At 33.4% G+C, this 20507-nt stretch overlaps 1 protein-coding gene across 3 annotated transcripts in view; it reads right to left on the reverse strand.

Moving 5' to 3' along the window:
• Nucleotides 1-6091: 6091 nt before the first annotated feature.
• Nucleotides 6092-20507, reverse strand: part of Tspan19 (tetraspanin 19) — a 79669-nt gene continuing 65253 nt past the window's right edge. For all 3 annotated transcript variants that reach the window (XM_047550810.1, XM_047550811.1, XM_047550812.1), the window contains one exon: nucleotides 6092-6226. In XM_047550810.1, coding sequence (XP_047406766.1) covers nucleotides 6214-6226 — 13 coding nt within the window. In that variant the 3' untranslated portion in view covers nucleotides 6092-6213. The remainder of the gene's footprint in view (nucleotides 6227-20507) is intronic.

The following is a 20507-nucleotide window of genomic DNA, read 5'->3' on the forward strand; positions in this document are numbered from 1 at the left end:
ACATGAGACATAGTCCTTACTTTAAAAAAAGAAAGAAATCATAACTAGGAGCAGAGGAAATGGTAAAAGCACAATTAGAGTACGATATGCTAATTTTTCTAGGCAAAAATTTCCATAGAATAAATAAAATGAAAATTTCTCCCTTCTGAAACTAAAAAGCCAATATTCACTAAAACTTAGATCTCCATCAGTGCCATATACTGAGCATTCCATGATTTTGATTGTGATAACTTCTTTGCCTAAACATTACACACAGGTATGCATTTATAAACTAAACCCCCCCCCCCGGCTGATACGAAGATGTAATTTCTACAATAGACATGTAATTTTATCTGTGTTTAAGCCCTCCAATACCTTCTGTGTTTGTCCAGCCTCCGTTGGCATAACATATTATCTGAGGCCAGGTGCTTCATAAATAAAATGGATTTCTTTAACTCTTAGTTTTTGAAGGATCGAAGTATAAGATTGGGTGGCTCTACTGGGATGATAGGCCCCTTGACTGTTTCACAACATAGCAGAGAGGTAGAAAGGGAAAAATGCCTTATGAAGGAAAGATAACATGGTGAGAAAAGAAGCCAGAATGCTGGAAGTGGCTTGTATCGTTCTTTATAACAACCTGTTCTTGCAGGATTAACTTACTCCAAAAAAATCAGCATTAAAACCTGAGGATAGTGACTCCAAAAACCTAATTACCTTCCATATGTACCGCCTCATAAGATCTGTGCCACCTCTTAATACTGCCACATTGTGTACCAAGCTTGCATCACTTGAACCTTTAGGGACACTCTGAAACCAACCCAAACCATTGCACCCTCTATTCCTCCCAGCAACTACATAGCCTTTCATAACTTGGTCCTCAACCTTTCCTCTTTGTGCTCTGCCCATGTCTTACTATTCTTAGACATACTATCTTCCCTTTCTAAGAACTATGTACCCTTTTAAGTCAATGATGCAGAACCATACTTAGATTCCTCAAAACAAATCATGCTTTTTCATACTTCTGAACTTGGGTTTCTTTCATTGTGTTTTCATCATGGAAGTAGTTTTTCAAATAATCAGCATTTACCTATCTTTCATTCCCAATTCTGAACCAAAGTATATATCCTTGTTAGTATGTGAGGTACCTTCTTGATTCTCATGGAAAGCATGCAATTTTCAAATGAAGAACCGTTACTCAATATGGCAAAGAAAATCTATTACTCTAAAAGACTACATATTAATCTTTCTATTAGTACAAAGGAGAGAATGATAACTGCCTAAATTGTATGGATTATTATTATTTCAGGTGGAAAGCAAAAGATAAATAATGTCATGTCATAATAAAAATTGATCCGAGTAACTTTTTTCACATTTCTCTTATCTCAGAGTCAACACATTGGTCTAGGTTTATGTATCCTGACCTCTTGACAAATGGTACCATATTGGTTGTCTGGAAATATGTTTGAACCATATCTTAAAATTAGGATAATTTATTTTCTACAGAAAAGTGTTTTTATTCAACTGATCATACAAGGAAAACAACAGAATTAATTTGAAGGTTTATTTCTAAGTGAGAATGTTTCCCTCATTATTGTGGTGATTTGCCTTGAGTGACGTTGGGGAGGATATGTTTTGAAGAACTTATTAATGATCTATATTTTAAATTTTTTGGGAAAATACTAATGTTTCTACACCTTAGGTTAATTTTATTCCAAATAAATTAGCTCAGAATACAAGGGGACATAAGAAGTCTGTAGGTGGATAATAATGCCAACCAGCATCCAGACATAAAGCAATAGGAATCAAGTCTAGAATAAAATTTAAGAGTTGACCCAAAGGACTTAAAATCAGCATACTACAGTAAAGCAGTCACATCAATGTTTATAGCAGCTCAATTCACAATAGTTAGATTGTGAAACCAACCTAGATGCCCTTCAACAGATGAATGGATAAAGAAACTGTGGTATATGTACACAATGGAATATTATTCAGCCATAAAGAAGAATAAAATTATGGTATTTGCAGGTATGAAATTGTAGAATATCATGCTCGGTGAAATAAGCCAATGCCAAAACACCAAAGGTGGAATGTTTTCTCTGATAAGTGGATGATGATAAATAATGGGGGTTGGGTTGTGGTGGGTAAGAGAAGAATGGAGGAACTTTGGATTACCTAGAGGGAAATGAGAGGGGAGAGAGGGTGGGGGTGTGAAAGATGGCAGAATGAGACAGACATCATTACCCTATGTACATGTATGATTACACGAATGGTGTGAATCTACATCATGCACAACCATAGAAACGAAAAGTTGTACCCCATTTGTGTACAGTGAATCAAAATGCAGTCTGTAAAAATAAAAAAATATATATAAAAGAGTTGATTTACTCTGCACTGGCTTAGTTCAGCAAACCTTTAAAAGATTGGTGGCAATTATGACTTCCAGTCTAGTTTTCATTCACTAGACAATATGTATTGGTCTATGATAAAGGAAGGACAGACATTAGTACATCTTTTTACCCTTTTGGGTAATCACCTTGGTTCTTGAAATTGAAGACAATACTTTCTTGTGATTTTGACTATGTGGAAGGAAATGAAAATGGAGGACTGTGATAAAAACCCAGGTTTACTGAGCAACATCATATTAATGAAACAGCATCTGGATCCTGTCATTTATGTTTCCACCTTTGCATTAAAATCATGATTTCTGAAGTCTGTTGCATTTGTATTTTTAATTCTGATCACCTACCACTCCCAATTTCAAAAGTAATCTCTGTCTACTCTGTGTTCTTCAGATGCAGTTGCTAGAATAACCTGATGATTCCATTCCTAACACTATTCCTGCCTGAAACTGAACACAGTGAACAACTTTATGCCCAGTTGTTTATCCATAGTGATAAAAAGGGACACTAACAACTTAGAGATGATGTCTGTCTTGGCATTACAATGACAAATGTTTGGTATTATAAAATCCAACTTTGTTACCAGCCTTTAAGACACTATTAAAAAATACATAGGTATTCTCATGCATATAACAGAACTTTCTATATACACTGCTGCAAATATATAGATCATATTCTGGTAGGAAAATGTCCTATTCATTAGAAATAAAACACTGTGTATAACATTTAGTGAAAACAAATTAGGTAACATAATTAGCTGGGAAAAGAAGGTAGGGGAAAATTTGCTAAAAGTTTGTTCCAAGTCTGGTATGTAATAAAAATGATGAATTTACTAACAATGCTCCCTAGTGCTTTTTGACAAATTTGTGTAGCTATAGTCTCCAGGCATATTTAAGTGATCTACCTTGGTTACTGGGAGCTGGGGCGGCACCTTTTCAGCAACCAAATGCATTGTAACTATAAAGAAATGCTGAAAGTAACCTGAGGCAATGAACAATGAAGGTTTAATATCCTTCTGATAGAATTGCAAAAGATTAACAAATACAATTATAATTTTTATTTTGAAAATTAGCCACTTTCTAATTACTTGAGTTAAGAGTTCATTTGTATAGATATTAGTACTTACAGAATGCTCAAATCAATCAAATGAACATAATGTCACACCAAATGAAACTGTTCTATCTGCATATTTTCCATTCGTAAGTTATTTGTGCTGAGTAATATTTGAAATGATTGGCCACTTGAGGAAGTGAAAAAATATTACTGTAAAAAATTTAATGTAAAGTTAATCTAAAGCAATATTGTGTTTGTAAGAACGTGCTTACATTTCTTAAAAATTTTATACTTCTATCTTTTTTTCTATTTTGATTAAGCTATGACCCAACCCAACAAAACTCATACACATTTCCTTTAAAACACAAAGCATCTATCCAGGCAAAATTTCACAAGGTCAAAATCTTTAATCAAATTTCAGAAAGGATTAAGGAAGCCATAGTAGGGCAAAATGAGTTTAATACCCATATCCTCTTATAAGGCACTTATGTGAAACAACATTGAAATTTCTAAATAGATTAAAATATTTAAACTTTCTTATGGTATGGTTTGCTTTCTTCTAACACATGCCTTCATGACTTCCTTTTTAGTTCAGTGTATGTTTGATATTACAGAACAGTCATCCATATCATAGAAATACATTCATTTATTTATTCATGTATTCAGCCAATATGTATTCATTACATTCTTCATGCTCTATATTTGTAAAGAATGAAATTTATAGGTGTTGTCTGAGTATGTCTTTATCCAACATCAAGTCCCTTGAGAAAAAGAATCCTTTCTTAACCCACTATTTCTGGTAGAGATGACCTATCCCACCACAAAGGTGGGTATATGACCCGGACTAACAACAAAATCCATTCCTCTACATATGATTCGTCCTTGGGCAGACACATAATGCCATAAGGTCAAACAACGTTCTTTTTACAATTTGATAGAGACACTTGGAAATAGAAAGTTGTGTGTTCTCCCCCTGTAAACTTCATGGCTTCATGGACATTGTGAACTTGAAATTGCTATTAGCTAAGAGGCTGCCTGGGAATAAGTTCTACAAAGGCCCAAACTTAGATGAGGAAAAGACAGTCACATCCACTTGAGGATGAACAGACAAAACACAGAATGAAAATTCGAAACTGATATTGAGCAATAAACAGGATACCAGCAAGTGTAGATGGGCGAGAATATTTCAGGCTTGGGGCAGCATACCCTAGACTTTAGGCTTTGCCATTTGGAGAGGAAATAAGTGTTTACTGTTTGCTTTCCTTCCTTCTTTCCCTCCCTTACTCCCCTCATTCCTCCTTCTTTCTCTTCCATCTTTCTTTTCTCTTTTTCATCCTTCTTCCCTTTCTTCTTATCTTAAGCACATTTTGCACAAGAACAATAGACCATCACAGATACTGAGATTAAAAATGAAGAGTCCTGTCCTCTGGAACCGTTTACCCCTTTATATTTGTTGACAGGGTTGCAAAACAACTTTTGTCAGCTCTTTTGGAAATTATTCAGGTAAAAGATCAATTCCAAAAATAGAAATTGATGTCTTACAAAAAAAAAATGTTTTTTGAAAGATGGTTTCAATAACCTTTGAGATATTGAAAGACCAAAAATTGTAAATTTCTCTGAGTCTATTTTCTTATCCAAAAAAAATTAGACAACAAGAAGATAAATTGACTTTTGCATGAACTATGTAAATTTCTTTGAAACTGTACAAAATAATTAATAAATATTATGTCTTTCTGATTCTGTTGCTGTGCTATGTGATTTCCATGTTGAAAAGAATGGTTTGGGGACTTCATTAGAGAACAGTGTTGGTGATGATTTTTCATATGTCTTGAATAATTATCAAATGAAATTTGTGAATATAAAGTCAAATAGACATTTTGTTTCCAACAAATGGATAACTTAATGAATAAAGGACAGAGGGATAATGTACAATTTTTTAAAAAATTATACACACAAAGTAGGGATGTTCTCACATTATGAGGGCAATCTCAACTGACTGTGATAAAAATATAGTATTAATTTAATGATTCTGATAAACCTATTCTCTACAATCTTCCAAGACAGCAGAACAGTCTATTTTTTATTGCCAACCATGATATTGCTTATATTTTATACCCAGAAAGCACTCTGACAGGAAATAAAAACAATTTCAGAGGTCTTAAAGGAAAACAAAGAATAGCATTAAAATTTGAGATATTCAATGATAATTCTATTCTATAGACTTTAGATCGTCATTTTCTCAATTTGATGTTGGGCTATGGCTCACAATATTTTTCCAAAATAAACTAATTTTAAAATATTCACTTCATAATGTTTCCCTTTATTAAAGTTGTAAAAGAAATTTCTTCAAAGTTACCATAATTATCTAATTACCTAAATGAAATGAGGATAGTACAATGAAAACTCTTAAGTTTTCCATTTCATTTAACATAGAATTTACACAATATTATTTGAACAGTTATCTGCTTCATACCTTATATTGTCTATTTAAACAACTAGAATGCTTTTTGTCAGGTGAATACTAGGATATTTCCTATGAAAATTTAAAATAAAAACATCTGATTATGGTAGAAATAAGCATTATTCATTTATTTCATGAAGTGCACATAATTATACATAAGCAGGCAGTCCATCCCCAAATTATAAACATATTTTTTTCCAAAGCTTTACTTATAAAAAAGATACTCTTTCAGAAAGTGAAGTTGGTAGTGCTTCTTAGACAATCAAAAGAATGTTTGTTTCATCCATAAATCGGTTGTCCTAATTTCCACCTTGTCTAAGACTAGCATAAGTACCTAAGATGAAAAAGAAAAAAAATATATACTTGAAAAACAGGAAGTAGAAATTATTAATGACAAAGAAATGGAAAGAAAACTTTATTTAGATTATTTTTCAGACATTTGTCACATAAATACATATTACTGAATCAAGGATTCTTTTATAAAAGGACTATGATATATTGGGCATTGTAACTACCTTTCACTATCTATAACTTCCTTTCTGATGTTGCAATTCAGGGGTTCATTTGATTTATCTCAGTTCCAGATAGAGATGTGAGTAATATAAGCAACTTTTTTTCATTGCTGACAGAATATTAGAATATGCAGGAAGGTGTTAAAAAACTACTGATGATAGTATGAAATTTGTCCAATTACGTTATGTGCATACATGAATGTGCCACAGTGAAACCCATTATTCTGTATAATTATGCACGAATAAAATTATATATAATATATATGTACTTATATACAATTATATATGTATATATGTGTTGATGTGTGTGTATGCAATTCCACACTTAAAAAAAATACTGATCTTAGAGCCTAATTTCCATAGCCTCTGACCAGTATTTTTTGTTACTTGGGACATTTTAATATTCAGCCCTGAGTGAATTATTACATTAAATTAATAACAATGCAAGTTTATTGGTCTAGTAAGTGTCTTAGGAACAAGGATTTGTTCAAGTCTAAAATTAAATCACAAGACCTGGTCAGGTTGTGGCCTTTGGTCTCTCCTGGAAAAATCAGAGACTTCAGGTACATGGAAGATTGTTAGTGAGTATTATATAGTATGCCCATTGAAAATACAAGAAAGTTCAAGCATTTTAAGAAAATACATCTTGGATTCACATTCTAGTTGCAGACTGAAGGACTTATGAGAACTAAACATGGAAACTATATAAATTAAGATACTAGAACTGTGAGGGATATATATTGGTAAGCTCACTCTAAAGACTTGTCACAACCTGAAAGAACACATGGAATACTACTGTCAACAACATGACCAGGAAAACTAATCATTCTTACATATTTCAGTTAATACCCCTCGGTTCCCTTTGCTGAAAATTTATGTGTTACATATTTATTCAAGCAAGTTACAGAATTAGAGTGTTTTTTTTTAATATCTTCACCCCATCCCTCGAGTGCATTACCATAGCACATAATATGAAATATGGATAGAAGTTCATTGAGCCTTCCAGGAAAAAAAAATATCTCTCTGTACTGGGAATTGAACCAGGAGTGATTTGCCAGTGAGCTACATATATCTCCAGTCCTTTTGAAACAGAGTCTCACTAAACTGCTGAGGCTAGCCTGGAACTTACCATCTTCCTGCCTCAGTTGCATGAATTGCTTGGATTACAGACATGAACCATTGCACCCAGTTTCTCACTATTAAAAAAGAACTAGGGGAACTAGTATTCTTCTCATTTTGTGATATAACTTTGAACCTAGAACATGTCAAATCCTTTTTGTTGTTGTTGTTGCTGTTTAACTTTTTATTTTGATTTTATTAGTACATTATAGTCATATGTAATAGTGGAGTTCTTTCTGACATAATCATACATACATTCATGGAATTTAATTTGTTCATTTGAGTCCCTAGTGCTTCCTCTTTCCATCCTTTTCCCTCCCCCTATTCCCTTTCCTCTTCTCCTTTAAAAAAAATGTTCTAATTAGTAGTAAATGACAGAATGCATTTTGAAATATTGTACACAAATAGAGCACAACTTCTCCTTCCTCTGGCTGAACATGGTGCAGACTCACACCAGTAGTGTAATCATATATGTATATAGGGTAATAATGTCCGTCTCATTCCACCATCCTTCCCATCCCCTCCCCCTCTTTCCCACCTCACTGCCCCCTGCATAATCCAAAATCCCTTCATCTGCCACCACCACATTATGGATTAGCATTTGTTTATCAGAGAAAACATTCAGCCTTTGGTTTTTTGGTTTGGCTTATTCACTCAGCATGATATTCTCCCACTCCATCACTTTACCAAGAAATGCCATCATTTTATTCTTCTTTAAGGCTGAGGAATATTCCATCATGTATATGTACCACATTTTCTTTATCCATTCATCTGTTGAAGGTCATCTAGGTTGGTTCCATAGTTTAGCTATTGTGAATTGAGCTACTATAAACATTGATGTGTCTATGTCATTGTAGTATACTGATTTTAAGTCCTTTGGGTATAAATCAAGGAGTGGGATAACTGGGTCAAATGGTGGTTCCATTTCAAGTTTTCTGAGAAATCTTCATATTGCTTTCTATAGTGGTTGCACCAATTTGGAGTCCCACCAGCAATGCATGAGTGTACCTTTTTCCCCACATCCTCGCTAACACTTGTTTGTATTCTTGATAATTGCCATTCTAACTGGAGTGAAGTGAAATCTTAGTTTTAATTTGCATTTCTCTAACCACTAGAGATAATGAACATTTTTTCATGTTTGTTGATCAATTGTATTTCTTCTGTGAAGTGTCAAATCCTTTTTTAAGCTAAGTAGAGATTAAATTGGAGAAAGAAAGAGTGTTGGATCGCAGAGAAACACATTACATATATTTAACTAGTGTAACCCTGAACCTGTTCTACTTCTGAATTTCTAGTTAGATAAAGCAGCAATAACTGCAGGGAAGAGTATGTTCACCTTTGAAATTAGTACAACTCCTTTCAGAAAAAAGGACTCCAGTCAGTTCATGTCCACAATTCCTTAGCCAAAATGCTTGGACTAGCAAGTGATTCATAATCATTTTTTATAACTTTAGAAAGAATATATATATGGCACACCCTGTGGTAACATTTGCAGAGACTGGGACAACACAGCGTAAGTATTTCTGTAGCAAAACAGTGTGTAGAGGGATGGTTGGCTAGGGAGGTAGATATAAATATGTTATTCTGTAGGTATGTGTACACACACACACACACATATATATATACACATATTCACAGTGTTTTATTAAGACCACAAATAGTCTCCCTTCAGTTCACTTCAAGTTTCATCCCTAAATTCATTATAAGCCATTTTAAATTTTTTAATTTTAGATTTGTAGATAAGTGTTGTGGATCAGTTATAAAATATTTACAAGACTTTTTATCCCTCCCTCTTTTTTATGTTCAACATAGCTTACAGCACTAGAGAGAATAATATGAACACCAAGGGTAATAATAATCAGTCCTATTGGCCATCTTGAAAACATTTTTGGTAATTTCAAAAACTAATTTTCTTCAAATTATTTTTACTCAAACATATTGATTCATAATTTGAGCAATTTCAAAATAGCAATTTAATATTCATTGAAATGTTTGACTTAATAATGATATACTTATGAGACATATATAGACACATAAAGAATGTAAATTAACAGCTATCTAATGCTCTTAAATAAGTATGTCACATCAAACACTGTCCAGAAACTGAATCTAATTAAAGTATGTGTAAAGTAGTTATTAGAAGTTGCTCAAAGATTTCCCTTAATCATTTGCCTTTTCTTTCTTGTCCTATTTCTCACCCTTTATTCATTCATAAATTAATGTCCATTCCAGAGCTCTTCATATTCTGAAAACAAGAAACTCAGAAGTGGTATACTTCTCTCTAGGTCTGCATATAGTGAAACACTGAACACATACCAAAATTTCTTTCCAGGTCTCATATACTATGTTTTGTATACTTGGTGTTATGTAAAAGTTTAAAATATCTTAGTCATAATTAAAATCAACCATGGTCCTTAGGTATCTTTTGTTATATTTCAGTTTCTATATTTTTCTACCATAATATAACAAAAAGCATATGAGTCATTTGCACTAGTTTATTTTTAAACATGTACCTGGATGAAAGGCCTAGATGACTTCTGTAGCTTCATGCCCTCTTCCTACTGAACATCTGCTCTGGACATTCTGTAGATACTTCCAATTCAACAAGGTCAAAAATGACCAGGGTTTCCTTCCAAAGCTAACTCTCCTATTCTTTTTATTAGGTACTACCCCATGCATGCAGTCAGGAAGAGAAATACTTTGAGGGTCATCCCTAACTCCTCTTCATTTTCGGTTTCCTCAACCAGTCCACTTGCAATGTCTAATAATTTACTTAAAAATTATCTATTTTCAATTTTCTTCCTGGCACCCATACTAACAAAGATCAAGACCAGGCATTCAGTGTCTCTTCCTGTAACTATGTACATACTGTGATGCTCCTCATGTCAGTCATGTGCCCTTCACATGCCTCTGTCCTAAATCAGTCAGTGATATTTCTAAAATGTAAATCTTTCCATATTGCTTCTGTTAAAATTCCACAACACATCAGGTCCTACATGATCTGCCACTTAACTCCCTACTGATTCACCAACATATCCTGCATTGAATGTTGCCCTTTGATTTGTTTTCCCTCACATTTATGTCACTGAGTTATCTGCTAGGGCCAGGCACTGAAGATACAAAATAAATAGTAATTGATCCCTGCTATTAAAATGGGAATGTAAACAAAAAACTTATAAAACCATATGTAAGAGTAAGGAGAAAACACAGGATGGGGTGAGGATAGCTAAATATATTTCATTCTTTTTCATTTATACCAAAATTATCACAATTTCACTTTCTGTCCTAAACACGTTAGCAAACATACATCCTTCAGGGTTGATGACATTTTTTATGTCTTATTTATCTGTAGTTTATGGCATGTCTACAAAATAGCCACTTAAAGCTATAATCCTTTGGTTTGCATGGGAAAATAGGCCCCATAACTCTCTTATATACTTAATAACTTTTTTTGTCTTCTCTTAGAGTTCTTTCCTCTAAAACATGGTTACACTTTTCTTCCTTATAATGTTCTCTTTGAACAGTCTCATCTACTTCATACTTATCAATTGCTTATATGTCAATGTTGAACATTTGTTTAACATTGACCTTGTGAGATTTAGATTTATACATCTCACTGCTTACTAGGACTATATGTTGTAAATCATATATACTTACTCCCTCAAGGCCTAACTGCCCTCACCCTACAGAGCACCATAATATATTCCAATTTCCAAAGGTATTATTATACTATTCTGATTGTATACCTAATCTGTCTCATCCATTTGCGAGATTTCAGGATACAAATGTTGCACTCTTTGTCCTATAAATTATTCCAAAGTATTTTATTTTTTGAACACAGTGTAACTGGAATTGTTTTATTCATTGGATCTTCATAATTTTCATTACCAGTCTATATGAAGAAAATAAATTTTGTATATTGATCTCTTTATCTGTCATGTAATGCAACGTAGAAAGGAAGTATGGGAGCAAAATCTTTGTCTTTAAAACCAAATCTTAGAAAGAAAGCACTCATTTGGTTTTCACATCAAACCTGATTTTAATTGCGGATGTCTCATAGATAGAGGTAAAACTGGGCTTGTTAAGTTGGAGATACTCCCATCTGTTCAGTTTGTTGGGTATTTTTCTCATGAAAGTTTCTGACACCATTTCTTGGGGTGATCTGTTGGCCACTTGCTGACAAGTGGACATGGTCTATTCTGGAAGAGCAGAGAAAGAGCAAGAGAGAAATGAGAGAGAGAGAGAAAGAGAGAGAGAGAGAGAGAGAGGGAGAAATAGAGAGAAGGGTGGGAGAGAGGAAAGAATGAGTTATACCATACTAAATGAAAGGATCCAAAAATAATAGTTGTATTACTGAGGATCCCCCAGAGAAATAGAACAAACAATTTATTATAAGGAATTCCCTCACACAACTGGGCAGGCTGTAAAGTTACAAGATTTGCAGTAAGCAAGTTGGAGCCAAGGACTAGCTTATGAGTATTTTCAGTCTGAGTCTGAAGACATGAGATCCAGGAGAGCCGATAATACAAGTTCCAGGCTGCATAATTGTTAGGCTGAAAACCCTAGAATTGATGTGATTGTTGACGTCTAAGAATAGAGAAGATGAATATCCCAGCTTCAGGTCAGACAGTTTCCTCTCCGACAGCATTTTTGTTCCACGCAGGTCTTCATTTTTTTGCATGAGTACCTTCCATATTAGGGAGGGCAATCAATTCCACTCATACTAACTGGTTCAAATGTTACTCTCATCCAGTAACATCCTTACAGACACACCCATACCAATATTTGAATGGGTACCCAATGGCTGGAGACCCCAGTTTCTTGCCCCAAGCTTAACTGCATAGCAGTAAATGTCACTTGGTTTCCCAGAGGGATCCAGAACAAGCAAGATATTGAGTAATCATTTTTTTTTATCATCTAATCTTAAAAGAGATATCCAATTACTTTTGCTGTATTCTAGTTCTTTTCAGGGAGTTGCTATGTCCAACCTAAACACTCAATGGGAGGGACCACGCAAGTGTGTGAACAATAGGAAAGGGGTTTGAAATCATTAGAGACCATTGGTGGGTCTAGCTCCTCTGAATAAACACTTGAGAATAGGCATGTTTTATCAGCACTTCTCATGGTATTTGGAAAATAACTCTGAATGAGTAAATGTTTTCTTGATCTGTGTGTTCCCCTCCTCAATCCAGTGTAGTCTTGGCATGTAGCCTGAGCTCAGTATTCTTTGAATGGAGTTAAACTGATCTTCCCTTTGTGGACCCTTCATTTGAATCAGTCCTTAAAATCCACCATCCTCTGAACACATGGTAGACTTTTTCCTGTCCAATGGTTTTATTCATTCTTCATTTATCCACTGGGAATGACTTCTTCTATACTGTTTCAAATCTAATTCAAATTCAATTTCCATTAACTTTTAATAAAATCCTGTTGAAAATCAGTAATTATCATATTTGCATTCCACCTTTGTATTAACATTATTCAGATCTACTTCTGCCTTTCAATTTGTGTCATTTTCCTGTCTTTTCTCCCTAGCTGAATCATAAATTCATTGAACGCAAAGAGGTTCTTCTAAGCTTCTTTATGTTACTCATGCTACATATGGTACTGTATGTAATTTTGTGACTTCACAACAAAGATTGCAAAGTACTATTGAATATTAAATAGTAGAATGAAAACTTAATGTACTTGTTTTTTTCTTATGGGTCTATAATTCTTTTTAAATGGCGTTACACCCTTCAATGACATTTTCTTTCCACTTCAGGACAATGTATATTATGCCAATAAAAATAATGAAGTCTTCCTGTGTTGGAAAGTTAATAGCAAATTCTAAATGTCACAAAACTCAACATATACCAAAAAAGTGTGTCTATTGACTTACCTCTCAAATTATGATAAAAATTAAAATTTCATCAAAAACTCAAATAACTTAGCATATTATACATGAAAATACAGGTTATTTATATATTAACTATATAAAAGATGACCATATACTAACTATTTAAACCATATTATGACTGATAAAACTAGTATTTAAGTAAGAGTGTCCTATAAAATAAATGTAAGTGCATAGTCACTATTGAGGTATATCATTAGCAAACCATTCTTTGGCTTCTGTATTAATTAAGCTGTCCAAAACTATTCAATAGTGCTAGTGAAGTTGATTACATCAGTGTATGACTCACAACAAAACAAAATAAAAATAAACTGGTTGGGCAGGTTTTCCCTTCTTGGTCGCTAATTACTGAAACTTTTAAAATATCCATTTTTAAATGTTTGTTTTTTTTTTCTATGTAAATCGCTGAAATGAATACAGTTATGTATCTAATTTTACTCCATAAGAAAATTACAGAAATTAGATATGATTTTAAAGAAATAGTTAAAATAAAATAATATATGCTACACATTCTGTCATACCCCTTATAAAACTAATTTTTATCAAATTATCAATTTCTATTTGACCAAATCTAAATCTCTACACTTAAATATTTTAATTTTATTTTCCTTACCCTTGTAAATCTATAGGGTGATTTATATTCGGGTATAATCATGCCACATTCACAGATTATAATGCTAATTCATAAGATGCTTTTTTTTATATGTTACTGCAGTAATAAGTAACATCAGTGAACATTGATTATGCTGGGCAGCTGTTGGAGACTCCATTTCATCTCAGTTTCATAGCTGCATTAAAACATGTTTACTTGATCTGAATTTTATTATTGACACAAGTCTGGACTACAGCATCAAAAAGGCAGAGACTGCGTCTTTTTTCACTGTTCCTATCATTTTTGTGTGTATGCATGGTTCAGATATGGGGTACCTACAAATACAAAGAGTTAAATCTTATATTTTAAACTGATGGCCTTAAAAGTGAATGCCTGTATTTTAAAGTGATATCTTTCTTCCATGAAATTTGAAATCTGGACCAGGGATACTCTACCACTGAGCTATGTTCCCAGCCCCCTTTTTTGCTATTATTTTGAGACAGGGTCTTGCTAAATTTCCCAGGTTGACATTGAACTTGCAATCCTCCTGCCTTAGTCTCCCAAGTAACTGGGATCAAAGGAGTGTACTACTGTGCAGGGCTATTTCTAACATTTATCATAGTGCCCAAAGTGCAAATTCATTCTGTAAATACTTGTTGAATAAATCAGTTTACATTAAATTAAGTGTGAATACCATACTAAGCTATCTGCATAAAGTATGAGAGTCATTTCTCACTCTTTAGCCCATTAATGAACTAAATGTACATACTCTCTTTTCAACTCCAAACTTTCTTCACCTCCTAATCTGACATTTGGCATCCATCTCAATATGTCATGATCAGAAACCACAAATGTCCTGTGTAAAGGAACACTAGTTTACGTGTATATCCTACTAGCTGTACAGGCACAGAATTTGACATACACTAGTTCACCTAATTTTCTATGGATTTGTTATTTTTAATATGTTTATTGTACATACTGAAACTAAGCTACTTAGAGACTAGTAATATGCCTAGTGATGTACACCTAGTAAATAGTACAGTGATAGTAAGATTTTAATTTAGCTTGTCAGACTCCAGAATGTACATCCTAACCCAACGTTCTAGCCATTGTTATATATGCTGCCTCACTGCTATGCTGTGATTAAAACTATAATTTACTTTCATAATCAGCATAGATCTCCTTGATATAATGAGGGTCTTTCTTTGGAAAATTATCTACAAATAAAAAGAGTTGACATAAAGAATTGATATTTTAAGTTGATTGCCTTAAAGGTGAATGCTTATTGTTTTAAAGTTATATCTTTTTTCATGAAATTTGAAATCAGACTCAGTTTCAAATTCTATATTTGTCTTATACCAACTATGCCCCTTTCAGTAAGTTAGTGCTTATTTACCTCTGCTAGCACAGTGGCTTAATCTGGGACCTCATTAACTTGTATTACTGCTGTGAAGTTAAGTCAAACAAACAAAATGCTTTTAAGTACTTAGCACAGTGCCTGAAATATAACAGCAATTCAATAAATATAAGTAGTATTAGTACTGCTTGTATGGATTATAACATGATTATTGTTTTGCTATATTTGTGCTAAATCTCCCATGTTTAATTAAGGCTTATTTTTAAATATCATCAGTATCATGTTATTAAATTTCAAAATTAAATAGATAGCATAGAAAGATTACTTATTGTCTTATTTTTTAATTGCAATGATACACTTATATTTCATGGAAGATTAATGAAAGACTTCATGTAGGTTTGTATTTAAATATAACTACATGAACTCCTAATGTTAAGTATACTGGACTGTTACATTGGACCTTAGATTATACTTAAGCATCAACTGTTCCCTTCAAGTTTTATCTCCATTGATAGTCAGAAACCTTGTTTAAAATAAGATCTCTTCATATTTTTCAATTTAAAAATGGGATATTAAAAAGTCTTAATTCTATTTTGCATTTGAAAAAAGTCAATAAAAAACTGTTTTACAGGAAGTAATATATGTTTAACTAATTAATGTCACAGGATTTATTCCAAAATTGTAGACTAATGTTCAGTTATGAATGTACACTTTGAGGATTAGCCTGTGGGTACAGGAAACAACATGTTCAAAAGATCTCCTTTGAGAACAATAAAATACCAAAAGCATTATGAGGCTTAAGGCAATAAAATTTCACCATATACACATATTTATAAGCCTATAATTCTTGACAAGTTAAAGCTTCCTTAAGAATTCAACATCAAATAAAAAATTAATTTCTACTAGCAATGTGCATAAAACCATAACAGACAGGATGATATTGGTAACATCTATAACCTTTTTCCAAGTCACAGTTGCCCCTAAGCTAATTTAAAAATATCTTTCAATTTTCTTCATTTCCTTGAAGGAAGTATCATAAATAACTGCTATCCCATTCTCAGAAGATAATATCCCAAAGAACAATACTTTTAAAATTCTATTTTCCTAGAAAGGAAGTAACTCATGATAGTAAAATGTCTAATATGTAGCTATAAAATATATTTAATTCTTCATAAATTAAAAGTAGAAATAACAATAACTACATTAGTGATATTAAAAATATTTTTCATTTATACAAGTTCAGTACCTATTCAAAATGTCCTTGAACAAAGCATGGCTTATGACTTAGAGTATCATTTAAATGTCAATTGTTTGCCTACTATGTGAAGGATGTATTTGGTTCCATGTCAATCCAAAATGAGGATAGTACATACTAAAATAGACCCAGTAAGTGTATTTGTTGTACATGTTTTTCTCAAAGATTAAAGTTTCAAAACCTAAAGTAGTTTACTCAATTATATATTTAATTCTAAAAAGCATATCTACCTTATGTTGGATAATTATGAACTAAAACCAACAGTATCAGTAATGGTTTTAATAAGTGAATAATGGGTCACTCAGATTATCATGAGACCGGTGACTTTAAATATATTTATGTGTTTTTACAAAGTGATTTTCCTTCATCAACACTGTTTTGATTGTGCATTCAGCCTAAGATGATGATATATGCTGAGAGAAAAGGGTTATTGTGACTTTACTTGTCTTACTTGTCAAATGATTTGGAGCTGACTTTAGGTCAACAAAATTTAAAATTCCAGCTAAAGAGTGAACAGCTGAAGGAATTTTCCACAGAAAATGGAAAGGAATGAATAGACCTGTCATAGATCCAAACACAGAAAAAGCAAGCTGTAAAAAATTTCCTTTGTCTTCCTCATACTATTTCTTTTTCTCCTTTTCCATTGTAGAGCCTCCTCAAAAATACCATCCTTGCTCTGTTTCTTGGATTTTGAGAAAAAAATTCTACGAACTTACCTAACAAGTTATTCAATTTCTTAGTGCCCCAATTTACTCATTTGCAAGATAAGGTGGTAGGATTGGAATATGTGGGTCACAAACTTTAAGAGCATGTAAGTATCAACAAGAGGAGAGTGCTAAAATGCAGATTCCCAAGGTTGGGTTCAAAAATTCTCATTCAGTAGGAATGGATTAAGCCTCTGAATCTGCTTTTCTTAACAAGCCCCTGGAGATTCTTGAAGCAGGTAGTCTGCAGACCCCACTGAAAATATGACAAATTATCTCCAAGTCTCTTTCCACCTCTCATAAATCCCCAGGTCAATGTTTCCTTCAGATGGCATAGAAAGAATGCAAACTGATTTTCTGGTTTTAAAATTTGAAGTAGGGAGAATTTTGATATTTTTAAAGTGCTCCAATTTGTTCATGCAGGGTTTAACATCTGTCTGGAGGCCACTTTTCAAGTCAGGAGAATACTGCCAGAGGAATCTATCTTTTCTTGGTGATTATACCTCAGATCATGGGGATTTCATTAATCATTACAAGACTACACAGGGATGCTAATATGATATGGAAGCAAGCAGTATCATTTGAAAGTGTGTTGATCATTTACAACTTCAAGGTAACACCAGAAATAAAGTTAAAATATACCTAATCTTTGCATATTCAATTTCAGTTTGTGGTTGAACATCAATAAGAATCAAAATTATAGTTTTGAAACTAAAGAATACTCTAGAGATCATCTATTACATACATTTCTGTTCCCTCTAAGGTGTTATCAGCTCTATAACATCAATAGTCATGAAGTATTCCTGTTTTTATTCTCATTGCACATTGCTGGCTCATTGCAGACACTCAAAAAAGTTCACTGAGTCAATAAAAGAATAAATAAGTGCAATAGAATGAATGACTCTCATCATTGAAATACTTACAAAAGAGGTCAAATGAGGTACTAGACTCATTTAGTAAGAGGCAGATGTAGGTTTAGAGTCCACTCAGATATTCTAAATTCTAAGATAGACTTTAAAACATTTGTGCTATAGACAAATAGATCTTACAAGTTGAAAACAATGCCTTGAAATCTGCCATTCTTCTTTACTTACCTTCACCACCAGTACAGGCAACGTACCCTGAAATACTCAGAGAAGAGATGTTTTATTCTAGAAATCTTGATTCTCATAATCCAAATAATTGAAAATCCTGGCAATTCCATGTTGTGTTTTTACCTGAAGATACTGAGTCTGTTTTCCAGTTAATGTAGACCCATCATGTGACAATAACACAGCGGACTATACAGGGTAGCCAATAACTTCTGAAATGGTGTGATTTTTTAAGAGTCATTTATTTGCATGATACATATCATAAAATGAGACAATATTTCATATCACACCAGCTCAAATTCACGTAATGTAAATCTTTCCAACATGTAAGCACACAGCATTATTAATTCTGACACAGAAGTCACACGCACACAAAAAAAGATGAACCATGGCAATCTTGGCCATCTCCTGTCACTCTACTGGTTTTCTTTTCTTTCCTTTTTTTGTTGAATTTTTATTGCTTGTTCTATTTAGTTATACATGACAGCAGAAGGCATTTTAATTCATTGTACACAAATGGAGTTCGACTTTTCACTTCTCTGGTCGTACACAAAGCAGAGTCACGCCATTCGTGTACTCATACATGTACACAGGGTCATGATGTCTGTCTCATTTTACTCTACTGGTATTCAGTGTGGCATCATTTAGATAGTAACTGTGCAACTGGCATAAATATCGAGTTGATTAATCCAGTCATTTTTCTCCTGAGGGAAAGTGATATTGTAATTTGTTTTGTCTAGTGTATAGGATATGAAATTTTTTTTATGTGATTTGCTTTAGGTAGATGAGATGCCATCTGTGTGGCATAAAAAAGTTGGGAGTCAATTCAAAACATAATACCTAACAGATTTAACAGAGGTAGACTTATTTATTTATTTGGTTGAAAAAAGAATTGAAGTTCAATCCTAGAGGAGACAAGAGTTAGAGAATTCTCATTTCTCTTTATTTCAGTTATCTCAAATCAAATCCCCTTCCCGCAAAAAATAGTGGCAGAAAACACCCACTCCTTTGCCAAATTTTGCCATATCTCAGATTTCATGGGTTGGAGCTTTGATACACACTTTCCCTGCTGCTTTTGCCGGATGTCTTTGCACAGTTACAGTCAAATGGTGGTGTGACTAGATGTCTGGCCCCTTGTTGCTCTTCCATGTCTGCTCTTTCCAAGCAGAGCAGCCTAAACTTTATTCATGTGAGAATCAGAGTTCTAAGAGGAAGGAAGAGGAAGCTGATGGCAACTTCTATATTCCTAAGTTCATAAGTCCCTGTGCAACCCTTCTTTCATATACAGTTGGTCAAAGCAGTGGCAAGCCCAGGCTAGATTCAGTGGAGACAGCCAGGGCATGTCCTCTAATTGTTAATGGGAGGAGCAGCATTTGAGGAAAACAGGTGAGTGGAATTGGTCGGAATGATCTTTGGAAACTGACTTCCACACTCATTGTACTAGATAAATATTGGCACACCTAAGCTGTTAATGATTATGATCTCTGAGAGTAGCTGTTGAATGCTTCTTGAAAGTATTTCTGTGTTTTAAAGTAGATTCAATAAGGCAACTCTCTCGGCCTTTATATGGTTAAATTCTACTATCCAGTATTATCTATTATCTATGTACTTCTATGAAAAGGGAAGTTCTAGGGTTTGGATATGAGGTGTCCCTTCCAAAAACTCATGTGTTAGGCGATGCAGGAATGTTCAGAGGTAAATGGTTAGATTACAAGAGCTATAACCTTATTGGTGGATTAATCCATTTGATAGATTAATAATTTGAATGGACTACTGAGTGGTAATTGTAGGCATGTTGGATATCGCTGGAGGAACTAGGAATATATATTATATTATATATTATGTTATATTATATTATATTATGTTATATTATAAACATAATTATATTTTGTACCTGACTCCCTTCTCTAACTCTGCTTCCTGACTGGCATGATCTAACAGCTTTCCTTCACCACACCCTTCTGCAATGATATTTTTAACTCATTTCAGGCACAGAGTAATGTAGTTGACCAACCATGAACTGAACCTTTGAAACTCTGAACCCCAAATAAACTTTCCTTCTGTAAATTTTTCTGGTTTAGCCACAGCA

Source organism: Sciurus carolinensis, chromosome 4 (assembly GCF_902686445.1).
Source record: "Sciurus carolinensis chromosome 4, mSciCar1.2, whole genome shotgun sequence".
In the NCBI taxonomy this organism is placed as follows: Eukaryota; Metazoa; Chordata; class Mammalia; order Rodentia; family Sciuridae; genus Sciurus; species Sciurus carolinensis.